Source organism: Dryobates pubescens, chromosome 13, assembly GCF_014839835.1.
Source record: "Dryobates pubescens isolate bDryPub1 chromosome 13, bDryPub1.pri, whole genome shotgun sequence".
Lineage (NCBI taxonomy): Eukaryota > Metazoa > Chordata > Aves > Piciformes > Picidae > Dryobates > Dryobates pubescens.
The window spans coordinates 10,598,271-10,625,782 of record NC_071624.1 but is presented as its reverse complement, the minus strand read 5'-3'; the positions used below and the strand labels follow the sequence as shown (position 1 = coordinate 10,625,782).

The 27,512-nt window shown below is 53.0% G+C and overlaps 1 protein-coding gene across 3 annotated transcripts; it reads left to right on the top strand.

Moving 5' to 3' along the window:
* The first annotated feature begins 246 nt into the window (after positions 1-246).
* Positions 247-27,434, top strand: RUBCN (rubicon autophagy regulator). Of its 3 annotated transcripts, XM_054166264.1 has the most exons (23): positions 247-333; positions 6,572-6,725; positions 9,517-9,600; positions 10,517-10,676; positions 10,850-10,956; positions 11,517-11,657; positions 11,859-12,015; positions 12,252-12,800; positions 13,354-13,398; positions 15,283-15,378; positions 15,570-15,685; positions 16,158-16,359; positions 16,730-16,831; positions 17,621-17,695; positions 19,914-19,974; positions 20,922-21,054; positions 21,413-21,558; positions 21,918-21,982; positions 22,539-22,777; positions 23,152-23,213; positions 23,414-23,567; positions 23,928-24,021; positions 24,899-27,434. In XM_054166264.1, the coding sequence occupies exons 1-23, from the start codon at positions 296-298 to the stop codon at positions 25,060-25,062; spliced, it is 3,144 nt and encodes a 1,047-aa protein (XP_054022239.1). In that variant the 5' UTR covers positions 247-295; the 3' UTR covers positions 25,063-27,434. The 3 variants fall into 3 exon arrangements, with proteins under 3 accessions (XP_054022239.1, XP_054022237.1, XP_054022238.1); XM_054166262.1 differs by lacking the exon at positions 17,621-17,695; XM_054166263.1 differs by lacking the exons at positions 13,354-13,398; positions 17,621-17,695.
* The last annotated feature ends 78 nt before the right edge of the window (positions 27,435-27,512 follow it).

Genomic DNA, 27,512 nt, shown 5'->3' with positions numbered 1-27,512 from the left:
GCCCCGCTGTCTGACGAGAAACCTTACCTAGTAATGCAGCCAGGCATTTCGCCTCCAAGAGGGCAACTGCGCTGTGCAAAGGCGGAGAGCGCGGAGCCCCAGGACGGGCACCCGGTGCCCGTGCGGTGCACGCCGGGATCTGTGGTTCGTCCGCGGCCGCCCAGCATGTGCAGGCAGCCGCAGAGCACGCCGGGAGTTGTAGTTGGCGGCGGCGGGGAGGGCCCTCGGCCCCACGTGACGGTGGGGTGGTGGCAGCGGGCGGTGGCGGCGGTGGCGGGGCCGCGCGCGCCCCGGGATGGAGGTCGGGCCCCGCGACGGGCGCGCGGAAAGCAGGTGGGGCGGCGAACGGGGGCCTGGCACGGCGCGGAGGGGGTGTGGGTGTACCGGGGGACGGGGCCCGCCTGGGCACGGCGGTGCGCGGTGGGCACGGCACGCAGCGCTGCGGGGGAGGATGTGTGCCCTGGCACCGGCGGCGAGACACGCGTGGGGCAGGGCGCTGTGTCTGCACAGGGGGATGCACGCGTGGGATAGCGAGGTGTCTGGGGAGGGACACGGCAGCGAGCACGGAATGCGAGTGCAAGGACACGGGTGGCAGCAGTGCTGGGGTGCGCTGGGGATGCCGGGATGGCCATGTGCTGCGTGGGTGGGTGTGGGAGCGGGTGTGCCCACTCATTACCCGAGCACAGCTACATGGTACCTGGGGTTGATCTGGGAGGAAGCAAACCCCCGCGTGCCAGTGGGGATCAATGCTTGCAGAGCACACCACCAGCTGCCATCCCTTTGGTCCCTCGTGGGGAGGAAGCTCGTGGTGAGCATGGCAATGAGAGCGGCATGTGGCCATCGCCCACCTGGGGCCAGTGCATCACTCTGCTTTCCCTGCCCTTGGACGAGTGTCTTGGCCACTGGAGTGGGGGTGACAGCCACAGACGTGTGTCTGCAGTACCTGGTGCTCGGTCTTCTCTATGGTGGACAGCAACTCTCCGTCTGCTGTGGCCAAGACAGCAGCTCCAAGCCTGCACCTTGCATACGTTATGCTTAAGGCCAAAGACACCCTGCCTGGACACTGCTGCCATTCTGGTGGTTTTTCTGCTTTTGGATGATGCCTGCCTACTATTCTTCTGGTGGTTGGCAGCATTGTACCTCCTAGGTGCTGAAAAGAAATCTTCAGCTTCTCTTAGTTTCTGCAGGCAAGGCCCTGTGCCTGCACGTGGCTGGTGGTGAGAATGGCTGTGCTGTGGTGGCCTTGCCTGCGTGGTCTTCATTTGTGCTTTAGGCCTGGTTTTCCTTGCTAGCACTTATGAAAGCAGCAGAGGTTGTTCCCTGGAGCTGTTTTGATGATGAGTCCTGTTTACTTCAGGTTTTTGCATGTCCTCAGCGTCTGCTTTGTGCTTCAGTTTTACCCTGGCACACACAAGTGCAGGGTGGATGTTGGATGGAAACTAGAGTGTTGGCTGTGGAGGAGGGAGCAGCTGGAACTTGATATGGGAGAGAAGCATTCCTTATCTTAGAGGCTCAGATAGCTGCTCTTATTCCTGCTGGGCAATGTCAGCTGAGCAAATGTTACCGGTGCTTTTAAAGCTATAGTGCAAGTTTGGGGTGTCTTTTGATCTACATGGTGGGAGCTGTTCTCCCTCTTTAGCTAATGCTTCAGACCCAGCAGTTTCAGAAAAGCAGAAGGAATGGGCTGCATTCACATCTTTTTCCAGAATCATCTTTGCATTTTCTTGCCTTTGCAAGTGCAAGTCCTGCAGTACCAGACTCTACCATCCTGTGACTAATAAGGCTGACATGCTCCCCCAGGAATGAGAAAGACATCATCCTCCCCAGGTGCTGACACAGGAAGGGGCTTGCTTGTTCTCCTGGCTGTCACTGATGCATTGGGGAGGATCCTGGCAGGGGTCCTGCACAGCCTTGTTGTCCTTTGTGCAAACGGACATTTAAATTCCCATTTTAATTCCCAGCGAGGTGCCACTTTGCTATAGGTTGTGCCCATAACTGATAGTGGTAGGTAGAGGTCACTGGATCCATCTTCCCAAGGATCATGGGAAACCTAGAAGCAAAGGTTATTTTGCTGAAGTCCATCCTTCTGCTGGCACAGGAGACGAAAATGAGGATCTTGTGCTGGGGTTTGCTGTCTGTCTTCCTAAGCAGCAGGTCTGAAATGCATCTGGGAGCACTGGCTGTAACACCAGCGTCGATTGAGCCCTGTCAGGAAGGTCAGGGCCCTTGTTCTGCCGGGCAGAGCGTGGGGCTTCTGGCTCCTCGGCACAGCAGGAGGGTGGTGTGGAGGACACAGCAGTTCCAAGGTGAGCAGAGAGGCTGTTGGCCAGCCAGGACAGGTTAACCAAAAGGTCTCAGCTCTGACACCAGCAAGGCTTCCAGGGACAGCAGGACAAGAGGAGGGTCCCTAAGGGGAACCTGTGCTGAGAGAGGTGTAGGAAGGTTAGCAGCTAGTCCCAGGGAGGTGAGCTTCTTTGGGGGTCTGCTCTGTCTGTTGCTGCCTCTGGCTACCTGTGTGCTTATTGCAGACAAGTCTTGTGCAGACTGAAGCCCAGTGGACACTATCATGGGTCTACAGGTTGTGGTCTTATGCTTGTGGGAGGCTTTGCAAGGAGGAGCAGGTAAAACTATCTGCCATGCTGGGAGAAGGCTGAAAACCTGTTTTCTTCCTCATCCTTTGCCAGTGCAGAGCAAGAGTGCTCCAGCAAGCAGCAGCTCTGAGCTGCATTTACCGGGGAAGCCTTTTGTGATTGTGCCCTTTGGTTTATACTGGTACAAGCCACTCTGTGTTTTATTTTCCTAGCCAGCCTGCTCAGTTCTCCCTGCCCAGGCTCTGCAGGGCTGACCTTTTAGGCTGGCAGAGCTCTTTTGACTTCCTCTGCCTCATCAGCCACTCCCCATGACTGCAGATGCATTATATGAAGCCTGCCTTTCTTTTAATCCCTTTTCCCAGCAGTGCTGAGCCTGCTGGAGGAGCAGGCAGAGAGGAGCTCAGGGAAGGAGCTGCTGGTTGTCTGGGAGACCCAGGAACAGCGAGGCGGGAGCAGGCTGTGCGCAGCAGCAGGTTACGCAGTGCCTTCGGAATCTGCAGGAGGAACTGACTGGCATCATGGGGATGTCCTTGGAGGTGTGATGGAAGTCCTTCCACGACCTCAGCATCCTCAGCTCGACCTCTTTAATGTGCTAAGAAGGATCGAGACTCCTGCAGGTAGAGGACAGGATTCAAGACGCCATTTCTAGCCGGATGCCTCCTGCGCAGCGCAGGGAGGCACACATCAGATGTTTGCAAGAAAGATGAGCTGCCTTTTTTTCTTTCATTCTTTCTTTCTCAATACTACCTAAGTGTGTGATTCTGTTTTGGAAAGTAACTAGGGCTTGGTTTTATTTTAAATGAAGAAGTTCACCTGAGTCAGCAGCATGGCTCCCTGCCTCTGCTGTGAGTCACCTTTGCTGACTTGGACCAAGAGAAGTTCCTGCCCTTGCTGGCATGGAGGGGCTGAGAAAGCCTTGGGAGAGCAAGTGTTGTTTTCTTTTCATTGTCAGCAGCAGCAGCATTAAGCCATTCCTTGCTCCAAGGCTGGGTTTAGTCTTTTATCACTCCAGTGCAAGAGGTTCAGTTATATTTGGGACAGTTCCTAACAGCAGGTTGATGTTGCTGCACCTGAAGATAGATTCTGGGGTGCTGAAGCAAGGAGACCATGCAGTGAGTTTATGGAACTGGTGGTTAAAATTAGGGACTGCATCAGAAGCTGTCTTTAAGGAGGAAGGGGGATGCAGATGAATTCTCTGATCTACTTCACCAGTGATGGCCTCTGCAAACAACCTTGGCCCTCCTGGCTGGGGGAACCAGATCTACTAGAGCAGGAGAGCAGAAGCACATGTGCTTCTTGCAGGGGAAGCTCCGCTCATGTACTGTGACCTCTATGAGGCACATTGCTCCCTTTGCCCTTCCTGTAACTTGAGGTGTTTTTGTGATGTGATATGAATTTGCCTTTCCCCATGTCAGGCTTTCTTTAGCATTAGCAAAGGAGAATTCTCTTTATTCAGGAAAAAACAAGTACATTTCTCAACACTGCTCTGAACACCTGCTGAAACAGGGAACTTGAGAGCAGCTGGGACTTATGCTTTCTCCATCCCTCCTGGCAGCCCAAGCTTTGGCTCTGTCAATGGGAAGGGAGCAAACCTTGCTGATAGTTCAGGGTTAAGCCATGAACCTAGGCAAAGCTGAAATGTGGTTGGCTGTGCTCTCCTGAGTTCCCTGCCAACTGCATGGGTCTTAATTTCTTCAGCCTTGTGTCACTGTATGCTCATCAGTGGGCACCATGTTCCAGCCCAGAAACAGCTGGGGTTTGGGTGCCAGTAGGATCATCATTGTCTTACAGGGATTTGATTGACTTTTGTTTGCTTCTGCATCACATCTGCAAATTGTGCTGCTCATTCCCTATGTGCTTCTGAGTTCCAGATTTTAATATTTTGAGTTATTTTATTTGAGGATTGATTAACCTTCGTTTCCCTGTGTTAGGAGGCAGCTGTAATGCCAATCCGTTGGATCACAGATTCCTGCCTCTGGGGAGATGCACAACTCCTTCAGTGTGACAGTTCATTTGGAAGGGCACATCTGTGGCTGTCCTACCCCACATCCTTGTGTGCATCACCTGCTTTTATAGCATAAAACAACATGGGAGGGAGCTCCCCTGACTCAGTGACTTGGAAGATCAATGGCGTGGCTGAACTTTCACTTGCATTTCCTAACTCTGTTAGAAATAGCTTAGGGAGGAGCTGCTGGAGTTTTGAGCTCAGTGGTTGCAGATGCTCTTTGGTCAAGGACTGGTGGTGATGATCCCCAGATAACATGGCTCTGGCTGACTGCTGCCACAGTCCACATCCATGGATGCCCAGAGTGGTGTCACCAGTCCCTGATGCAAGGTCCCAGTGACAGAAAAAGCCTGTAAATTCAGAAGAGCTGGATCAGTTTCTGTGTCTCCCCAAGTCATATCTTCTGGAAGCTGCCTTTGATTCCTGTCTGTGCTTCCTTCAGTCTCTCCTGAGATCAAGTCCTGATTGCATGTTAGTCTAAGTATGTCATAAACATGTATGTACTTCCCTATGCAGCTCTGGTTTAGAGCTCCTGTGCTGTCAGGGTGACAGGCTTTACTGGTGGGATGGGTTGGCTTCTGTGTGGTTTAAGCTTAGGTGGGCACTGAAAGCGGTGACGTTACCCCAGGGAGACCTCACAAAGGGAGTGGATGGGCAGCTTGAAGTAGGGCTGATATTTGATGATCTGCTTGTTCAATCCATTTTGGTTATAGCAAACAAATCTCAAAAAGAGAGTATTGGCAAGAAAAGCTTGGCTCTAAATGCCAAGATCATGTTAGTTTTTAGTGTCCTTCTCTGTGCTGCAGAAGTGTGCAGCTCATCCACAAGGCATGAAGATGAAGCAGCTTTAAAAAGTACTAGTTGTTTGATAATTTTTTCCCCTTTTTTAAACTTTTCCTTTCTTTTTTTTTAGCTGTGGGAGTGATTATCAGCTGAAAAACTGTGGCTTGTTCTTGCTAGTTGAAAGGCTGGACTTCCATTCTAGGCTGTCACCTCAGGTGCTTTTGTTACAAACCCTGCAGTGATGGAGGTTTTTGGTTTTACACCCCAAAATAAACCTTGCAACATTCCTTTTGCATGTGAAGGAGTGGCTCCAATCTGAATACATGTTTCTGACAGCTGCAGTTCTGCTGGCAGTGCTGTCAAGCAGCTTAGCTGCGGACCTCAGTCATCCAAAGCTTCCTTCCCCAAAATTGCTTTTGCTTGGGCAGATGACATTCTCTCTGCACTGTCAATCCCACTTGATGGCAGGTAATGGTGGTTTCTTGCTGTGTGCAGGGTAGCTGAGGGGGATGACATTGATGAGAAATGCTGTGCAAGCTCTGGAGTACAGCTGCAGTTTGCATTTAGCTCATGTCTGCTTTTGCAAGAAAGACAGCTTGTGCCTGCAGCAGCTGCAGAGAGCAGCTGTACAGACAAGAGCTGCAGACTAAGCTACCAGCCTTGGGGTGGAGCCACCTCTGCAGCTTGACAGTGCTGAGGTGCTCGATGTGGTGGGCACTGCTTGAGGAATGTGTCTCCCTGTAAATGCAGGTGCAGTGTGGTAGACATCATGCCTTTTGTATGTGGTGGACACATTGCCTTACAGATGCTGTGCTCCTGGTGGGCTGCTGCTCTGAGCAGTCTCTGATGGAGCATGAGAGTGAAGCAAGCAAGAGGCCAGCTGTCCTCCAGCTTTATAAACAAGTGGTATATTGCAGGAACTATCAGTCTTTGTTCTGGCTGTCTCCTGAGGCCACACTGGTGTTGCCTACCAGTCATCAGAATAACCATTACTGTATGGCCTCATTCATGTCCACAAACCATGCATGGTAGACCACAGGGAGGTGTAAAGTCCTTAGCTCACCGTTGCTAGCTTCTGGACTACCAAAGATTTCAGCCTGACCAGGGTTTCCTTGGAGAGTGCAACACCACAGTGGTGTTGTGCAGCTCCTCTTGCTGCATATCTGATATAACTTGTTGTGTTCTTCTGCAGGAAGGAGCATTGGAAGCTGCTGGGCAACCTGAAGACCACAGTGGAAGGTTTGGTGTCCACCAGCAACCCAAATGTCTGGTCCAAGTATGGTGGCTTGGAACGGCTCTGCAGAGACATGCACAGCATCCTCTACCACGGGCTCATCCATGATAAGGTAGGACTCTGTCCTGCCAGCACTGTTGCTTGTCTGGAGCAGCATTGGTGCCTGTCACGAGCTGGTAGTGTGGTCCTGCTGCATCTTGCTTCAGTGCTCATAGCATGGAGTGGGCACAGTGCTTGTAGCAGTGTGGGAAATGATCGAAGCAGGGACTGAGCTTGCCTGACAAGGGCTGTGGTTGTCAGAGGGTGTTTTCTTTCTGTCTCATCCACTTTCAGGGTGGCTTGGCTAAGTACCTGTACCCCTGTGCTGAGGCTGGCCTCGCTCTCCTTTCTTCTTGCTGCAGCCAAGTGACTGATTTGCATTTGCAATGAGTCAGCCTCGTATTGTTTGCCCTTGGAGAAGTCCCCAGCAAGCTCTGGCAAGAGGAACCTTGCGTCTTTGCAGTTTCTGGTTAGCTGTGTTAGTAACAGGAGCTGGCAGCCAAATCCATGCTCTGTGTGAATGGGATATCTCTTTCCAGGCTCTCATTGTGCTTTGCAATAGCTCACCCAGCCATTCATCCTTCCATGCCTGCCTGGAAGAATTTTTCTCTCCCACTTGTGTTTGGAGCCCTGAAGATCTCCCGTTCAGCTTGCAATTACCAGCACGATTAATTCACAGGGGAAAGCTGAAGCATGTCTGCAGGGTGTGCCTGGGGCCAAGCTTCCCATTGGTGGCTCTGCCACTCAGAGAGAGATGCAGAGGAACCCCAGGCAGCTTGCTTGGGCCAGCTGGATCTAGGAGCAGGCTTATAAGCCTCCAGGAAACCCCAGGCTTGCAGCTTATCCCATCAGGGTGCTTTGCTCTTTGGATCTGTTGAGTTTGCAGTCAGCATTCATTACGGTGCTGCTCTGTTCCTGCTAGTCCTCAGTGGTATGAGCCAGAGACCTTCTTTGGAAGATCCACAGAGGAAGAACCTACCTTTTATATGTGAGGAGTGCTGTGCTCCCTTCTGGTAGTCATGCTATCAATAGGCTTCAGGAGGTGAGATTTAAATGATTTCTCTTTGTCTATTGATAAGAGTTCATGCCAGACCTGCAAAGCCAGGACCATGTATTGCTTTCCTCCGTGCTTCCACTATAGGCAAAGGCAGCTCTTTCAATTAGAAATGTCTCTACTACTTGGGCACATGTGACACCAACTGAGCAGTAAAAGCTGCAAAGAAAGGCCTGTGAAAATGCAGCTTCCTATGAACAGTTTTCTCATAGTTGCTCCAGTGAAACACTTTCTTTTACTTACTATTTTCTTACCATCTTTTTGTCCTGCAACTGGGAATAAATAAACAAAATTGTAGAATCATAGAATCAATAAGGTTGGAAAAGACCTCAGAGATCATCAAGTCCAACCTGTCACCCAAGACCTCATGACTACTAAACCATGGCATCAAGTGCCATGTCCAACCCCCTCTTGAACACCTCCAGGGACAGTGACTCCACCACCTCCCTGGGCAGCACATTCCAATGGCTAACAACTCTCTCAGTGAAGAACTTTCTCCTCACCTCGAGCCTCAACCTCCCTGGTGCAGTTTGAGACCGTGTCCTCTTGTTCTGGTGCTGGGAGAAGAGACCAACCCCCTCCTGGCTACAACCACCCTTCAGGTAGTTGTAGAGAGCAATAAGGTCTGCCCTGAGCCTCTTCTTCTCCTTGCTAAACAATCCCAGCTCCCTCAGCCTCTCCTCATAGGGCTTGTGCTCGAGGCCTCTCCCCAGCCTCATTGCTCTTAAAAGTTAGGAAAAAATCATATGCAGGTGTTAAGAGAATTAGGGTAAGATGTTTTTAAACTTTTGAATTAATTTTATTGATTTGTCTAGAAAACTCCAATTCAATCTAGAGGACTGAAACTGCCAGGGTAGTTCTCTAGTTTTAAAAAAGTCAAACCACCATCCCCCCACCCCAAACAAGTAAACCACAAAACAGAACCCATTCCTCTGATGCTTGTGAAAGAGGAAACACAGATGGAAGAAAAAAACCAATCAGTCTTTTGGTCAAGAGAGACATTTTTGGGCTGTGCTTACACCCAGTAGTGTGGTGAGGGAAACAACAACTCTGCTGCAGTTAGTTTTTAACAGGAAGAATAACTAAGAGCAAAATAAATCATTGTCTGAGTAATGCTGAGGCAAGAAGCTGGTAGAGATGCAGTGCCAAATCTCTTACCTGGGGCATGCAGCTGTGCTGGGGCCCTTGGTGCTGGCTTGCATCAGTAGACAGCAATGGTTGCTGGGTTTGGTGGGATGTGTTTGCACGTTGCCCTTTGTGTCCCCTCACTGAGGTCTGACTCTGCAATGCTGAAACATCAGGACTCTCCTTCAGATCCTGGCTCCAGCAGGGAAGGAAATGGTGACGTGGGAACTTGGTCAACCTTGAACTTGGCAGACCTGCAGTTGGTCTTTAGGTTCCTTATTGCACTGCAGCAAGGATGTGAGACCTTCATGCTTTGTGTCCTGTCCCAAGACCTCTGCTGTCTTTGCAGTGTGGGATCCTAGCTGGTGGAAGAAGAAAAGCTCAGGGAGTGTGTTATCTGGACACTTGTAGGCTGACCACAACTGAGAGGTCACTGTGGGAGAGGCAGGAAACAATTTATCTACATCATTTCAGTGTTTTTTGCGAAGGTCCTGTGATCTACCAATCTGTGTTGTACACTTGCTTTGTTTCTCTTCTATAAAGCAGTGCTGCTCTTCCTGTGTCTGCTTTCTGGCCCATCTTGCCAGGTTTAGGGGTTGCCTTCTTGTAGTGAGGGGCTAATGGGGGGTGTTGTCACTGAACTGGGGCTTGAGTGGTGGTATCTAACTGTGTGTGTCCTGCACAGGTGTGCTGCAGACAGAAGGATTATTGGCAGTTTGTGAAGGACATTTGCTGGCTGAGTCCTGGCTCTGCTCATCACCTGGAGAAGGTAGGTTCCAGTGGGGTGGCCTTGGGTGCCCAGTGGGGAGAGGAGAAGGCAGCTGGGCTGCAAGCCTCACTGGTGGGATGGTGTCACCTTGGCTGTTAGCCTGCCATAGATAAAGCAGCTCTATGGCTCACGGTGGCTGAAGCAGTCATGTGTTTGTGTACAAGTCACATCCTGGGAGCTCAGCATGGCCTGGGCTGAGACAATTGGCTGCTTATTTCTTACAGTTTTCAGCTCAGCTGGCATCACCAAGGGAACCAGCACAAGCAGCCCTTGTGTGTGCACAGGGTGATTCATGTGTCTGTGTAAATTTCTCTAAGTCTGGGCTGTCCCATTTCTGGGTTGTGCCTTGACCATGCATTTGGTTCTTCCATTCCTGGCTCGTGCTAACTGCTGGCACACAGGATCACTCCTGGTCATCCACTGCCCTGTGCTCATCTGTGGGCCCTGCCACGGGTGGGTGCAAGGGCCTGACCCCTGGTGGTTCCTCCATCCAGCCTGATGCTGCAGGGAGACAAGGTGTGACTCCTGCAGCAGCTCAGGCGTTGCTGTAACCTTCCCCAGTAAATGTGTCAGCAAGAACATGACCATCACTGTCGGGGTCAGGTTGGGTTTGGGAGTGTGGGGTCCCTCTGGGTCAGGGGTGAGGCACGTGGGCAGGAAAGCATGCAGGAGAAATTCAGAGTGTTGGTGGCTGACAGAGGACTTTGGTTGCTGGTTGACCTTTGAAGTGTTGTTCCTGCCTGGTGCTTTGGCCTCCCTGGTGGCTGGGCAGCTGCTGGGATGTATCCTGCTGCTGCTGCTGCTGGTGACGGTCAGAAGAAAGCTGCCAGGGGTAACCAAAGCTGTGCAGCGGAACAATCCCTGCTCTCCTGCTTGCCTCTGTGTGCCCTAACCTGTGCCTGGTGTCCCTTTCCAGTTCATCAGCCTGCAGGAGAGCAGACAGCCTGACCCAGAGGGCCCAGGGGACCAGGCCATCGCACAGCTGTGGCTGCAGCACAGCTTGCAGTGCCACTGCCTGTCAGTGCAGCTGAGACCACTCCTGGGGAACCGGCAATACATCAAGAAATTCTACTCAGGTAAAGAGAAATGGGCCCTTTCCTTCTGGTAGGAAATACCTAGCTGGTGGCATTTTCAAGCCACATGTGAGTGAGGGGAGCCAGCAGTAAATGTGGTTTGCATGTGAGCAACTAGTGCTGTCAGACCGTGCAGGTGAGAGGGACCCCCCTGAGCAGAGGTTTTCTCTCCCCAGACACTGCCTTCCTGCTCAGTGACGCCCACGTCACAGCCATGCTGCAGTGCCTGGAGGCTGTTGAGCAGAACAACCCCAGGCTTCTGGCTCAGATCGACACCTCCATGGTGAGTTGTGACTCCAGCTTTACATCTGCCTCTCCCCAGACACTGACTGGCTGCAGCTGCTTCTGTGAGGTCTCATTCAGGGCATGTGGAACTCTTGGACAAGGAGCTGGACATGAACTAGCCAAAGAAGTTCCAAGAGGGGAGGCGAGTGGTGAACTGGTCCCTACACTGCCTCTGTGAGCCTGGCAGGGCTCAGGGTAGGGGAGGTGACTCTGTGGAGCCTGTAGTGGGATGGCTTCATTCTGGCAGGCATTTAGGAATTGAATATGAGGACCTGAGGACCAGTTCCACGTAAGAGGCACCTCTAAAGCCCTCTCTTAACAGTCCAAGGCTTCAGGGCCAGGAAGCAGGGCTGCCTGGTTGTGATGGGCAGTCATGGTCAGAGTGGACAAGTAGTACCCCAGGACACCTGCCTGCCTGCTTCTGCTGGTGATGCTAATGAACACCCATGCAGCCCCACACTATATGCCTCCTCCCCAGAAGAAGGGAACAGCTGCACAGAGCTCCTCAGAGAAGAGCAATTAATGAGGCTTTGCTAAATGGGGTCTGTGTTCTTTCAGCTGGCTGGCACGTCACTACCATCCCTGTGTGCCTCAGATCTTCCTGCTGGGACAAGAGAGATGTGTGACCACAACACTGAAGGATATGAGAGCCATCTGCCTGGGGTGCTGGGCTGCCAGGATCGTTCCATTGAGAGCCTGGTAATTTCTCCATGAGCCTGCTGTGTAGCTGTGAACAGAGAGCTGCATCCCTTCTGCAGGTGCTCCCTGTTCTCCTGCCCCTAGAGCTGCTGCATCTTTTGCTGGCTGGTGGCCAGGCACTTGCAGGTCCATTTCATTCTGTTCTCCTTTGACACTTAGCCCCATAAATGCTGATTTATTAATGATGCCGCCTCTCTTCAGCTTACCAGGAAGAATGATGGTCCAGCACTAGTGACCAAGAGCCAGAGCCTGACTGCCCTCCCTGCATCTCCATATGTCACTGCTGCAGGCTGTACACAGCAGCGCTGTTTTGGATCCTTCTCCAGCCTCCACCATCTAGCCTGCTCTGGCCTCTCAGGTAATGAGGGTGGGCTGAGAAGCTCAAGATAGACCCAGAAAAGACTGCCTTTTTCCCCCCTGCTTTTGGATTCAGTGTTAATGGGTGTCAAAAAATGTCTGCTGGTGATGGGAGGGAGATCTCTGGCCTTTGCCCATGGTGGGAGGAGACATGCCAGTGTGAAGCCACAAGCTTACTACTATAGTCTGGTCTGCTTCTACCAAGGTATGTGACAACCTGCTTCTGCCTTTGTCCAGACAGGAGACCAGCAAGTTCCTCTGTCAGTTCCAGTGCCAGCCAGCCCCAGGACTGCTGTCCATCCAGCCAGACCTCCTCCTTCAGTGAGGGCAGGTCCCCTCTGGAGCAGCCTGGCTCTGTCAACCACTTCCACATTCCTTCACCCAAAGACCCCTTCTCTCCAGCCAGTGAGATGAGCTCCAGCACCACCAGCCAGAGCGAGGACACTTGGACAGGGAGCCAGGATGATCCGCAGAGCGACGCCAACGATGGCCCAGAGTACCTGGCCATTGGGAACTTGGGGCGCCGGGGCCGGGCGTGCAGCAGTGCCAGTACCAACAGCACCAAGAGCAGTAGCTCCAAACTCTTCTCCTCCAGCAGCTCCCAGAAGCTGGACTCTGTCTCATCCCTAGGGGAGCAGGGGGCAAGTGGAGGTGAAGGCAGAGGCCTGAGCTTGTTGCGGCGGTCCAGCTTCTCGGAGGGACAGTCGTCGGCTCCGCAGGGCCTTCCCAGGAAGAGCCACGTGCGCTCACACTCCGACACCAACGTGGCCTCGGGGAAGCTGCACGGTAATGGGGCAGCTCTTGAGCCGTGGCTTTGGGGTGTGGGAGTCTTTGGTACTGGGAGGCTGATGCTGGCCACTGCTTTGACTCCATGGATCAGGTCAATGAGGGGAACGGTGGGTGAGCAGTTGGGAAATTTGGTGTAGCCTTAGCTTTCTCTGCTCTGCAGTGGAGGGATGGGCAAACATCTTGCTTCCCAGAATGCCCAGGGCTGCTCTAGTGTTGGTATTGACAGATTGTACCAAAAACCTAGAAAATGGCAGTGATGCTGTGGATTAGCTGTCCTGCTTCCTCTCTAGCCTTGCCTGGCTGGGGCATGGAGTCATGGCAGGGCACTGGGCTGGGGTCATGGTACTGATAATCTGCTGAGTTCTTCTGTGCTCTTGAGTGGGTGAATGCATGTTTTGGGAGCAGTGGGGTATGAGGGGACAACCAGCTTGTGGGAGTCGGCCCCACCAGTGCTGCCTTCATGGGAGAAGTGGAGGTCCCTGCTGAATAGTAACCAGTCTGTTTCTTTTCTCTCCCTTAACGCTGCCCTTCTCCTCCTCTGTCTGCTCAGGAGGCCTCAGGGATATCACCATTATAATAGAAGATCCAGTGGCAGGTTTGGGAGCCAGTGCAACAGCCCTTCATTAGTAATCATTGCATCAAGTTCAGGATTTTCATCAACCCTTTAGTGTCCATTTAGAAAACAAACAAAAAAATTCTTTCTTCTCTATGTCCCAGCTGGTGCTTTGAAGCATAGTCAGGTTTGTGCATGCAACCTGCCTGAAGCTTGTTTTTGGCAGCAGTGGGTCAGACCCAGAAGGGTGTCCCAGTTCCCCTGCATGGTGTTAGGGAGTGCTCATCACCGAGTCTCTGAACTGTGTCCCCTGCCCTTCCCTCTACCCCTCTAATTCAGGAGCCAGGAGAGGTTTTTGTATCACACCTCAAGCAAGTAAGGGCTGGCAGCAGGTGTGGGCTTGAACATCTTATTTTTCTTTTTCATTTAGTACATCTGTGGCACAAGAAAGTTTGATGTTGGCTGAGTTCAGCTGTATGCCAACCAGTTTTGGTTGAACCCACAGCCAGGACTCCTGGGTGCTCTTCTGAGCTTGAGGCAGGTCTCCTCATGAGCAGAAGTGCTGGGGTGCTGTCATTCCTTTCCCTCCTATGCATAAAGAGTCAGCAGCTCAAAAAACTGTGTGGTTCTCTTTTACATCTGTTCAACAGTGGCACTGGATTTGTCGAGCTCACATCTGGGTGATGTGGGCACTCATGCTGGGAAGTCTCCTTCCTGGAGGTGGTGGGCATTCAGACAGATGTGTCCAGCCCCATGTCCTCCTCCAGCACAGGATACTGAGGGCTCACTTTAACCCTTCAGCAGCAGGTTGTGTTGCACATGGCATCCCCCAGGCTGGTGATCACAGGGTGGTTTCTGTGCTGTTTCTCAGCAGGGTTGAGGTAGCTGCAGGATACCCTGTGAGGCTGCAGTAAGTAGCTGTGAGACCCTCTCACCCTGACAGGTCTTTGTCCCTCAGTCAGTAGGGTGGGTTGGTCCCAACCCCCATCCTGTTGGCTGCTGCTTCATATTCTTGGCAGAGAGAAGCTGGGTTTGGTAGGCTCAGGAGGCTCCAGCCATATCAAGGTTGTGGCACAAAGCTAGGAGCAGAGAGGAATAGGAGGCTGAGAGGATGGAGTTGCCCGTCTGTTGTGCTTGGAGTATCAGCTGATGCCTGCTCTGTGTCCACACCTGTATGCTCCTGTTCTGCTCCAGTTGAGTTTTCAGTCTCCTTCATCAGTCCTCTGTCACTCAGCTGCTCTGTCCAGGTGCTCCCTGGGGCTGTGGCTCTCTGTAGAACACCAGTCCTTGTTGATCTGTCAGGTCAGCTCCTGGCAGTCTCTGCCAGCTAAGCCTGGCAGGGAGTTGCACCTCAGTGTGTGGGGGGGGTAGAGCCCTGCCCACAGCTTGTGTAGGTCACCTTGAGCACTGGAGCCCAGACTCCGGGTAGTGTGCGGTGAGCATTTGCTTTTCATTCAGCAGGGGCATGTCCTTTAGTTGCCTCTTTCTGCTGTTAAGGCTGCATTGCAGGGCTGGGAGCCCCACAGATCCCTCAGAGGCTCAGATTTCTTGTTCCCTGACTGGAGCCTGGAGCATAACTCTTCCCTTGGAGGTGCTCCAGCAAGAACAGGCTGGCAGGGGCACTTGTTGGAGCCTGTTGTATCCCACAGATCTGTTAGGGAGTAAAGAGAGGAAGGCCTGAGACTCAACTGCTCTATGACTTTCATGAGCTGCTTTCCCCTTCTCCTCTCCTGCCTGAAATACCCTTCAAGTTTTTCCCCTTCTGGGCTTGTCCTCAGCCATGGCATGGAACGGGAAGATGTCCCTCCTTGCTTTTCATCCATTTGTGCCTGCCTGTGTGATGCTGAGACCCTTTCATTTCATCCTGTGTAATGGCTGGCCACCTCTGGGATACTGATGGGTGCCTGGGGTCATCTTCCCTTCCAGAGTCCCATGGCGATCCGGGTGGAGGGAGAGGGCCAGGGTCTGCTTCCATACAGAGCAGTGAACTGAGCACACCAAGCTCCCTCTACATGGAGTATGGTGAGTACAGCCAGCCTCAGCAGGGATGCTTGCTACTGGGCAAGCTCCTTCATCAGCTGCAGTGGCCTCAGCTTCTGGCATGGGCTTATGGGATGCTGGTTGGGCACTGGCAGGGTTTGTTAGCATGGGGACAGCAGCAGGTCCCTCCCTCATGTTGGTCCCTCCCTCATGTTTGCCTCTTGCTTTTCTAGACTCTGGACAGTATCTCAGCTCGGGAGAAGGGATGTTCAGAAGACCCTCAGAAGGGCAGTCCCTCATCAGCTACCTCTCAGAGCAGGACTTTGGCAGCTGTGCAGACCTGGAGAAGGTGAGAAAGACAGCAGCAGCCTGTGGGTATTGGAGAATGTATTTTACTACAGAGTCAGTGATGCTTTCTTTTGTAGTGAAGATAATCCCATAGTATTTGCTGCTCTAGAGTTGTGCACAGAACTTCAAGGTTGAGCTCCTCAGTGGTGTCTAGTAGCCAGGATCTGCCCATCCAGCAGTTTTGCCACATGTGGGGCTCCTCAGGGGCATGTGCTGACTCCCGAGGTCAATGTCTTACACATCCCCTTCATAGGATGCCACTTGTGTTTTGTGAGCATTCTGGAGCTCAAGAAGGCTTTAGTTTCTAGATCCTCATAGGTCAGGTTTTATGGGGTCAACAGGGATGAAGATCTTTTCTGCCATCTTCCATGAGTAATAAACTCTTCCCTGCAACAGGTAGGGAACAAGATTTTACCAAGTCTTCCTTGTTTCTTCATGGTATGGCCGTGAATACTTTTGCTCTTGCCTTGCAGGAGAATGCCCACTTCAGCATCTCAGAGTCCCTGATTGCTGCCATTGAGCTGATGAAGTGCAACATGATGAGCCGGCAGCTGGAGGAGGAGGAGGAGGACAGTGACAAGGAGATCCAGGAGCTCAAACAGAAGATCCGCATTCGACGCCAGCAGATCCGTACCAGGCACCTGTTCCCTGCCTGCCAGGAGATGGGCTCAGACAGTGGGTGATGTGTTTTGGGCTCATCAGCTAGTGGGATGTGGGGTTTCTGTCTGTTGCCTGTCCTCATTGCATCCTACCTTCTTGCCTGCTCGTGGGAAAACAATCATATTGCTGCCAAGGTGCTGCAGAGGTTTGTGAAAGTGCTGCTCTGGAAGACCCTAACAAGCCTGATGCTGTACATTGGTGACACTTGTGCACTGCTGGGGCTGTGATAGGGAATGTGATTTCATTTTGAGCCCATAGTGGTTTCTGTCCTTCACCTACATCCCTCCCTGCCCTGGCCATACCTGGCTATCAGCATCTCCCTTAGCTATCAGTGACCCTTCAGACCACTTCCATTGATGGGCTGGCTGTGTTGCATTTCTCTCAGGTCTTGTGGCAACAGACAGCGAGTCCCAGTTCAGCTCCCACGGCTCCATGCGGCTCTCTGACTCTGGCTCTGCGGAGGATGTGGAAGAATACGAGATCCGAGGTAGGAGGGGACGGCAAGAAGTGTCAGCTTCTTGCATAGAGACAGACCTCTCCTTTGTGTGCTTGTGTTGAGGTCAGTCCTGCTGAAGAAGAGCATGTCCCTCTGGCCTTCAGGATGGCATTTCCCAAACAAATGGCTGAATTATGAGTGGGAGCAGAGCAACCAGTTTCCCTCATATGGTGGCATGACTTTCTTTTCAAATCCTCTGTAACCCTCTAGCATTCATTGCCTCTGGCTGGTAGGTGGTTTCCTTTTCACTCTCTGGTCCACATAGCAGCTGCTACAATTAGAAAGAGATGGGAGAGCTGCCATCCTACTCTCCTTCTCCCCAGGCAGAGGGAGCCATAGCTCTCACCACTTGACTCTTGAGTGGCAGTGGTGGGCACTGTAATACCTGCAGTCTTTGCTCCTGGCAGTTTGGGTGACTGAGCTTATTGCCCACAGGAGACCTCTGTGGGTCTCTGGCTGTTCCTTCCCTTTAGAGCAATGTTCGTCCTCCAAGGTGGATGACTTACTTCTCAGCAACATTTCCATTTCACTGACTTTAAAAAGAAGATGGAGCAGTCCAGTCTTCAGCTATAAATCTCCTGTCTCTTGATTGGTTACAACAAAGCTCTCCTTGCAGTCCTTGAGGGCTAGATTTTGGTCTCGGCTTTGAAGCCCACAGAGTGGTGTGTGAGTTCAGCTGTGGGCTTCTGTCACACGAGTGCTGCTCTTGTATTATGCCCTTTCTGTTCGGCCTGGCTGAAACACTGAAGCCAACTGTTTTGTCATCACCATGTTATGCAGATGGTAACGATGGATCTAGCCTGATTCAAATGTCCAAGAACGGCCTCTCAGTGTCAATGGCTTCCTTGTTCTCAGGTAGTACCCCACGCTGCTCCCCTGCGTGTGTGTGCAAGGCGTGTGTGTGCATGTGCACACTCCTCTGAAATCTGCCTGACTGGGGAACTGTGAACAGATGTCAGTGAGAAAGGCTGTGGCAGGATGATAGGGCAGGATGCAGCAGGGAGGAGGCAGAGGAGCACTGCTGCGGGCTCCGTCCCTCAGGGTTTTGTCGTGCAGTATTTTGGATAGCGCAAGTGCCTGTCGTGGTGAAGAGCCTATCTTACCTGGGGTAGGGTTTGGCAGGCCGATGGCACAGCTTTGTAGCTCTGTAGCTACTCAAGGCTGAGCCTGTGCTGTCTGAGGGCAGAGTCATCTACAGTGTGGGACCAAGCCTCCAGCCCAGGTGCCTTGGGGAGTATTTTCCTGCTCGGTTTAGCAGAGCTGGCCTCACATAGCTCTGATACAAACCATGGCCAACCCTTCTCTTCCTGCTCAGACTTGACTTGAATCTTTCCAGAAAGCAATCCTGGAGGGAGAAGTAGTGAGAGAAGACAGGGCACAGACAGTTTATTCACCCTGGAGGCCTTGGGCACTGGGATCAGATGCAGCCAGGTCTTGCTTGGTATTTTTATTGTTTACAGTACTACTACATAATCCTTCTGGTCTGCTGTCCATGTTTAAATAACCTTCATGTGCTCCCTGTTTGCTGTAGCAGGGGAACAGCCTGCGTGGGCAGCTGCTGATCTGCCAGGTGTTCAGCATCAGCATGTTGCTCCTGCTGGCCCTTGGAGCTTCCCAGTCAGTCCTGTCATGTCCTGTCTTTACAGCCCAGAGGTTTAATCTGGAGGGCAGGGTGGGGGTGTTCATCCTGGCCTGAAGCTGACATATGGGGGCTTGTGTGATGTCCTTGGGTTTGGGGGCTGCTCACAAGCTTCCTGAGGACTATTCCACCTGGTGACAGCATTGGCAGCTTCAAGGGAGTGTCTGCAGCGAAGGCTGGGGAGCAAGTGGTGGCAGGATCCCACTGCTAGACTCCACAGGAACCTGGTGCCAGATTTGGCTCCCTCTGCCACCCCTGGGACAGTGCCAGTGCCTGAACACGCTGGCTCTGCCTCCCTGTAACACTTGGCCCACACTGTGCTATGTGTGCCCTGCTGGCTGCTGGTGTTGTGGCGTAGGAGCATGCAGCACCTTCCTGCCAGAGCCAAAGGCATATGGTTGATGCCTGGCCAGGGTCTGATGGGTTCTGTGCAAGTTTGTGTAGCTGGTCTGCTTGGGATGGAGGACTCAAGCTCAAGTTGCCTCTCCCAGCCAAGACTGGGTCTGGGGAACTGCAAGCCTGTGCTTGAGGATAGTGTGGTCACTGCAGACTCAATTCCTAGAGCTCCCCAGAGGTACACACCAGGAGACCTGCGGGGCTGAAGGTTGTGGCACTGGCCTCTCTCCTGACCTGACCTGTAGTACTTTTGCCTTGTATGTTCTCCTTCCCTTTTTGGGAGTCTGTCTTCTTTGGAGCAGGGTTTCTGCCTGCTTCTGCCTGCTTTGTACTGCTGGAAGAGGCTCCTGTCCCAAGGTCCTTCCACTGTTGTGATTAATTCCTTGTCAGGGTTTAACCTGCTGGATTGAAAGAAAAACTAAGGTTCCGCTGGGTTTTATCTGGTACCTGAGGCTGGCACCAAGGAAGGATGAGAGGCAGCCTAGGGCTGTTGGGAAGCTGCTGGAGAGGTGGAGGGAGGCTGCTGGCCTGCTCTCTGCATGGATACTGACATGTCTCTGGAGTGCTGGGCTTAGGCTGGCAGCCCTGGCTGTGCAGTCACTGACAGACTGTGGAACAGCAACCCCACCTGATCTTACAGGCTGTGGTCAGGTTGAGAGAAGGGCTCTCCATCCCACTGCTAATCCCCTGCAGCACCTATACTGTATGTAGAGACCTACCAAACCTTCTTGCTAACCTTGCTCTCTGACCCTCCTAGCTTCTGTGTGTCTGTTTCAGGCCATGTCACTGCTAGGTCTTGGTGTGTGACCTCTAAAGCAGCCACTTGTTTCCCCAGGCTCACTGTTTTCACAGCATCCCACCGTGTCCTTCCCTTAGAACTGGCAGGTGGCTTGAGTAGACCTCACCTCTCCTTGGTGCTCTGTGCCACTGGTAGAAGTTACTGCTGTAGTTCACATGCTTTTGAGCAGCTTGATGAGTTTTAAAGTGAAGCTTTGATCCCCTGCCCTGCCCCATCTACCTTGTCTGTTTGTGATTCAGATGCAGACATCAAGAGGAACCCAGACTCCAGCAGGAAGTCCTTTTTCTCCTCGGAGTCCATGTACGTCTTCAACTCGTGGCAAGATATTTTGGTACCAAGTTCCCCTTCCTGCCCAACTCTGTTCTTCCACATGCACCAGCTGCTGCTTTGCACTGGAGTGGACCTCTCTTCCCTTACTTAGTGGGGCACTGAGTCCTAGTCTTAAAGGACAGCAGCACCTGGGATAATGAGAATATTCATGTGAGGTACATATGATATGGTCAGGAGTCAGGAGAGATGCCTACACCTCCTAGTAGGTAAGAGACTGGGGAGACAAGCTGGCACAACCCAGAGCATCTAGACTGGCTGCTGGCTTGCAGCGGGCTCTGAGCCTCCCCTGCCTCCTCCCCTCTCAGCAGAGATGGCCTGTTAGGTTATGTGGTACTGCTACATTTTCTCCAACCCATGCTGCTGGACTGTCACCCGGAGGTGGAATTGCTGGCACACAGCACGGCCCACAGACTGCGCAGTGCAGTCAGCAGCTTAACCCTGAAGTGCTCAGTCCTTTCTCGGTACTGCCCTGGGGCAGGGAGGTGGGGGCAGTGGGGAGGTGAATCACAGCCTGCTCTGTTAATGCTCTAAAAGCAAACCCCTTTTGGGATGCAGGGACGCCCCCTGCTCGTTGAGTGATACAAAGCTGTGTCCATGCTTGGCAGCCTGGGTCTGTTTGTACTAGGAGAGAAGTTATTTCTGGCTCACACAGACACTGTCTCTTGCTTTGCAGCTTCCCCTGCAAACAGGCACATTTGTAAAATCTGTGTTGCCTGCCTTTCTAAACAGTTGCTGTGCCATTAGCTAGCTTTGCCTGGGGGCAGCTGCAAAGACAGAAATCCACCCATTTTAAGCCTGTGCAGAAATAAGGTAGTAGAGCTGAAGGGAGCATCTTTGGTTTACCCTGGGACCAGCACTGGGTTGTGAGGATGAAACAGCTGTGAGACCCAGTACTAACCACTCCATTTGCTGTCTAGATCCCACTCCTTTCTCAATTCCAACTCGGCGGAGGCTGTGGCCATGGGCTTGCTGAAGCAGTTTGAGGGCATGCAGCTCCCAGCTGCCTCTGAATTGGAATGGCTGGTCCCTGAGCATGACGCCCCACAAAAGGTAAGGGTGTGAGTCCCCAGTCACAGATTGCATTTGCTCTTCCCCCAACCCCTGGCTTCTGCCCACTGCCAAGAGGCTTTGCTAGTTCTGGTAATCCTTCTGTGGAGCTGGAGGAGGGGGGTTGTCCAGGCTCTGGAATTGGATGCAGCAGAGCAGGGCTCTGCCACCTCAGCCTTATACAGCAGAGTGCCTCGATTCCTGAGGACATCCCTTGTCCATCCCCTGTTCAGCTGGAGCAGCAGCTTGGTGCCTGGCAGTTTTCCAGAGGGTTGCAGCTGCATGTTCCTGGCAGTCCAGCGAGGTGCATTGCCTTCGGGGTAGCAGGCAGGGAACTGATGTTCTTGCCTGCATCTCCCAGCTCCTGCCCATCCCTGACTCTCTGCCCATCTCTCCTGATGATGGAGAGCATGCTGACATCTACAAGCTGAGGATTCGGGTGCGTGGAAACCTGGAGTGGGCCCCACCGCGACCGCAGATCATCTTCAACGTTCACCCAGCCCCGACGTAAGGACCTGTGCACCTGAGGGCTCCCTGGGGACCTGCCCTTTCCAACTTTTTTCCATCAAAACTAAGGCTGATTATCCTCTCCTTCCCACTGGATTGCTGGGGCTTCTTTGCTCTGAGCCTGGTAAATCTGCAGTGGTCACCATCAACAGCTGGTGCTGTGAGATCAAGCCAGTGCCTGATGCTAGTGCCTTTGGTGTGTACCTGGGCACAACAAGGCTTTTCCCTTTGGGTTTGTTGTCCACACTCAAGTGGCACAGCATGTGGCCACTCTGCCATCCAGACCTGTGCCAGTGCCTGTATTCTGGTGCCAGGTGCCATCAGGGCTGGACTCATGCATGTTTCTTGTCTCTGAGCAGGAGGAAGGTGGCCGTGGCCAAGCAGAATTACCGATGTGCAGGCTGTGGCATCCGAACCGATCCTGGTAAGTGCTGGGACCCTGACCCATAGCTGCAGAGTGGGGAAGACCCTGCAGACAAGTGGGAAGAGATGTAGTAGGTGGGTAGTGGCAGAGCTCAGCTCAGCCTCATAAGGAAATGATGCACTACCTCTGCCAGCTCTGCCTGTGCATTGGTGTGCAATACCCACAGAGGAGCCTTCTTTAGAAGATCATGGGGCAGGTAGAGACAAAGAGCAGGCAGCTTGTCCTTTGGAGAGCATTTCAGACATTGACTCTTCTAAGGCAAAGTCATCTGTTGGGGTCCTAAAGCTCCCACAGGTTCTGCTGTAGTTACAGCTGCAGAAGTTTTTGACCAGCCACCTTTCCTGAATGTGTAGGTAGATGTGGCTGTGTGAAACTGGACCCTGGTCCCAAATGCCTCTGCGGCTGGCAGGAGGCTTGCAGACCCCAGGGGCTGGATTTGGTACCAGAAAGGCAGGCTGGCTCGCATGTTGGAAGTGCTGAGCAGCACTGGGAGTCCAATGCGTTTGGGCAGAGCTTGTGCCTCTAGTGACCTCCCTGTCTGCCTGGCTCTGGCCAGATTACATCAAGCGGCTGCGGTACTGCGAGTACCTGGGGAAGTATTTCTGCCAGTGCTGCCACGAGAACGCGCAGATGGTCATTCCCAGCCGCATCCTGCGCAAGTGGGACTTCAGCAAGTACTGCGTCAGCAACTTCTCCAAAGACCTGCTGAGCAAGATCTGGAGTGACCCCCTCTTCAACGTGCAGGATATTAATCCTGCCCTCTACAGGAAAGTGAAGTCTCTCAACCAAGTGTGGGTAAGACCCTTTCCACGCCTTCCTGAGTGGGGTTTGGGTCAGGAGGGTGAGCTGTGTTCCAGGGAAGCCAGGGAGAAGCAGGTATTTCCGGGTTTGAGGCATACAACCTCAGCACCATGGGTTTCCAGTTATGTCCTGTTCTTTGTCCAGTAACGTAGGAATGTCAAAAGGAATTTCTGCCTGGTGTCCAGCTGGGCTTTGGTTTATCTCCTGGAGCATGTGACAATGGTTGCGCTGGCTTTGCCCTGTGTGGTGCAAACATTTTGGTGGCAAGGGAGCAGCAGCCGTTCCATCAGTGCAGGAAATGGGACAGACCTGCTTGGACAAGGACTGTGCTCTGTGTTCTGATTCTCCTGTCCCCTCTTCCTCTCCAGCTGCTGAGGATCCAGCTTTTCCACATGAAGAACATGTTTAAGACATGCCGGCTAGCTAAAGAGTGAGTCCTGGGCTGTGGGAAGAAGCTGTTTTCTGGTCCTGCATCTGTCCTGTGGCAATTTGCACTGAGGATCTGTGTGGTCTGGGCAATGAGCAACAGGGGCAGAGGGAAATGGAGGAGGAGAGAAAGCAGAAGCAGTGCAGAGATGGGGCTTCAGTGGGGTGCTTTGCTCTGAGCTCTGTTTTCTTTGTCCTTGGCAGTATCCTGGACTCCTTCGATGCAGTGCCTGGCCACTTGACAGAAGATTTGCACCTCTACTCACTGAGTGACCTCAGTGCCACAAAGAAGGGGGACCTGGTGCCTCGCCTGACAGAGCTCCTGAAGGCAGGCAGCCTGCATGTCGAGAAATGCATGGTAAGGCTTTCTCAACTGCCTCCTGCATGGCTCCCCCACCTCGGGAGCAGGCTTTGCTGCACATAAAACTGATGGAAAGTCCTTTGACATGCAGGGCAGCCACCAAATTAACTGCTTCAGTGGTAGCTTCTCCTGCCTGCTCCACAGAATGCCTACCCCACACATCTGGGATGTTTATTACTCCATTTTGGCTCTTCTACACATGCCAATTATGCCTTGCTGTGCTCCATGCTGGCAAGGGGCTGTACCACATCGAGCAGGGCACCACATCCTGCTGTCTCATTCTGCTTTACCTCCTGCCCTACTTGCTAGGGAGATGAGCATTTAGCTGCTTTGTCCCCTCACCTTTTCTCCTTTCAGCTGTGCCAAGCCAAAGGCTTCATCTGTGAGTTCTGCCAGAATGAGAGCGACATCATCTTCCCCTTTGAGCTCAACAAGTGCAGGACATGCGAAGGTGAGATGGAGAGAAACAGGGAGAGGACAGACCCTGGGGCCACCAAGGTCTGCCTGCATTTTGGTATTTGTGCTAGAGAGAGGTACAGAGCCAGAGCTAGCCAGACCAGTATGCCTCTGTGCACAGCCTGTCTGCCACACATTATCTCAGCAGCAGATCAGCATTCTAACTGTGTTTGGTGAGAGCGGCTGGTGTGGAGGAGCATGTAGGTCCCTTCCTGACCACACTGTGTGCTGCTTGTCCTGGCAGCAGCGGGCAGCTGGGTTGTGACTGCAGCAGTTTGGTGTCTGGGAGCCCTGGCTTCCCTTCTACTGTGGCTACAAGACAGGCTGCAGCCTGCATACAGCTCTCTTGCTTCTACTTGGATAGTTGGAGCTGACCTTGTAGAGCAGGGAGGGACAAAGGTTTTGTTTCTGTGCCTGTTCTGCCTGCCAGGAAATCCCCAGGCCCCTTCAAGACTCATCCTTGATAATGACCAGTATTAATGGCCAAGCAGCACTTGTCCCTGCAGCTTGGGACCAACCTATGAACTGGCTTGAAATGGCTCTTGACAGCATGCAAGCCTTGGTTTGGCAGGACCAATGCCAGAAAAAACCTGGTGCAGAGTCATTATTTTCTTGGGGAATGAGGAAAGTTTGGGGAGGGACCTCATGCAGAGCAGGAAACCTCCCACCTGTACTCCCACAGGCTTTGCAAGCCACTGCAGGGACTCTGCAGCATGACTTCCTGCTGATTCCAGGATGGTGCTGGACCCCCACTTCTGGGGCTTGTTCTGCCATGGCATTGGATTGAAATATCTATGTGGACAAGCCCCTGGAGTGCAGTCAGGCATCCTGGGTCAGCCTCTACCAGCTCTCATACATGCTCTCCCCCACAGAGTGCAAAGCCTGCTACCACAAAGCCTGCTTCAGGTCCAGCCACTGTCCCCGCTGTGAGCGGCTGCAGGCCCGGAGGGAGCTGCTGGCCAAGCAGAGCATGGAGTCCTATGTCTCGGACTATGAAGACGAGCTGGAGCAGCCAGAGGTGGTGGCAGCCACATGAGCATGTGGCAGCAGAGGAGCAGATTGTGGCTTTATGTGTGGCCTTTGTCACCAGAGCCTGAGCCACGCAGACTGGAGATGAGAACTGTCGAGAGGCCTGGAGTGCTGTCTCAAAGGGATCTGTTTTCCCCTGCGCAGTAGTGCTGAGCTGGGGAAGGGGCAGCTTCCATCATCCAGGTCTGCTCCAGGTACTGCTCGCACTCCCCAGTGCCTTTGGGGAAAAGTGGCTGCTTCTGCCTCTCCTGCAGGCAAAACAGGGGCCTTTTCCAAGCAGTTGTTCAAGCTGGACCAGGCAGGGCTTTGCTGCCTGTTCCCATTCCCTGCTCCTTGGCAGGGTCCCTTGGGGAGTGGCTGGCACTTTCTGTTCATCAGCTGGATACTGAGGAGCTCTTGCCATGACTGCTTCCTGGAGGTGGAGTTGGCTCTCGAGTCTCCCATACTCTGTCCTGCTGCTGGGGGTTGTGTACATGGAGGGAGGGTAGGGGGGTTGGGGTTGATTGTACATTTAACAGCTTCCTTTCCCAAATCTGTCTTGCAACACTACCAGAGAGCAGTTGGTCTCACCCCAGGAGCAGAGGTGGCAGTGGTGGAAATGCCAGATTCTGCCTCTCCCTCCCATGCCATCCGTGCTGAGCTGCTTTCCTTGCCCTCTGCCTGCAGCCTAGTGCTGCTGGCCTTTTGGCAGAAGGAGATCCCCTGGCCAGAGGATGCAGTAAGTGAGGCTTCCAACCCCTCTTCCACCTTGTGCTGCTGGTAATCCTCTCATGGGGGAAGATGTCCTCTTCTAAGGATGACATGGGACCTCACTCTGGTGGCATCAGGATCCGCCTTGTATGTGGCTGCTTTCTACCTGAGACCTATTGGGATGCAGGTGAAGGCTTAGCCCTCCCACTGCATACCCCGAGCCTCTGTCTCAGTTTGTCCTTTTAGGCTGAGCTTCTGTGGTTTTAATCTGCTGGATTTGATTTTATTTTTTTATTGCAGTTCTTTGTGTTTGTTTTGTTTGTTTGTTTTTTAACTGTGTGTTCCCCTTGCCAAGGAGGTGCTGCTTGAAATGCCTCTTTAGGGGACATGTGCTCTGCTTGGGACCTGTATGAAACCTCCAGGGTTGTCCTGCTCTTGATTATTCACCCATGGATGGAACAGGCGTTTGCCAGGTGTCCCCTGTCACAGCAGGTCTGCTCCCCTTGGGGGAGGGTTCTCTGAGCCAGGCAAAGCATTGATGCTTCCTGGCTGTGGTGCAGTGGGTGGCGAGACAGCTTGCTTGCAATAAGGGAGTGAGAGAAGGGTTTGGCACTGGGGTTGGTCCAGCACAGAGCTGCCTGCCACAACCAGGTCCACAGGGTCAGACCTGGCAGCACAAAGTGAGCTTTGTGCCCTAGGGCTAGTGGTCTGTGAAGGAGGTGCCTCTGTGTCACCAGGGGATACTTTAGCCCATGGCACAGGTGAGTGTTCAGCAACACCTTAGCATGAGTGGGATGTGGGGTGGCAGTGGGGCGTTGGGAAGGAGGATGTGGCCTGCGTAAGTGCGAGAGGGACCCGGGAGCAGAAGGCCAGCTAGGGGCAATGGCTCTTGCAGCACGCTCTGGCTTGAGGCTGGGATGTGACCCCTCATGGGCCATCCTTGTGAGGCTGGCAGGGTTGAGGTGGGGGAGAGGCTGGGAGCATTAGAGGTGGCTGCAGGCCTCACTGATGGGGGCCAGGATGGTGCTCTGCAGCATCTCTTGCCTGCTCTGCAGCATCCTGACAAACCCAGGTCCAGCCTAGGAAATGGGATTTAACTTCCCTCGCACTCCCCTGGGGTTTTTGCTTCCTCTTGTCTTGCTTCTCCTTCTTTTTCCCCAGGATAGCAGCTGCTCTCCTGCTTGCTATCTGCCTGCAAGCTCTGGGGCAGCCAGATGCTGGTCCACCTTGGTCTTGCCACTCCCTAACCCCAAGCCAAGCCCTCCCACTGCGGCCCAGAGCTGCCACCTGCTTCCCTGGAGCTGTCTCCCCATCACACCTCCATCCACCCTGTTTTGTTTGAAGCACTTTAATGTCATGGGACAGCATCTGAGAGGCTGCTCATGTCCCTTTCTAGAAGCACTGAGTACAGAGAAGAGGGAAGGGATTTTGGCTCATTTGTGGTTTCCGTCCTTTGCTGTGGACTTTGTCTGGAAGCAGCAGGACCTGCAAACCCAGCAGAGATCTCCAGGGCAGGGTTCTGCCCAGCACTGACCACTTCAAGGAACACTGGAACTAGCTAAGGCAGTGAGCTCTTTGCAAGGGAGAGCAAGGGGCTGCCCTGGCCACCCCCTGGAGCCCTCCCCACGGGACTGTTGCTCAGCGTAGCAACAAAAATGCCGTCCCTAATAAACTGACTTAATGAGGGGCTTGATTGTGTTATCATTTCAGGTGGGGTAATGCTGTGTACCACCCCATGGGGTCAGTGCTGCAGTACCTGCTGGGCCC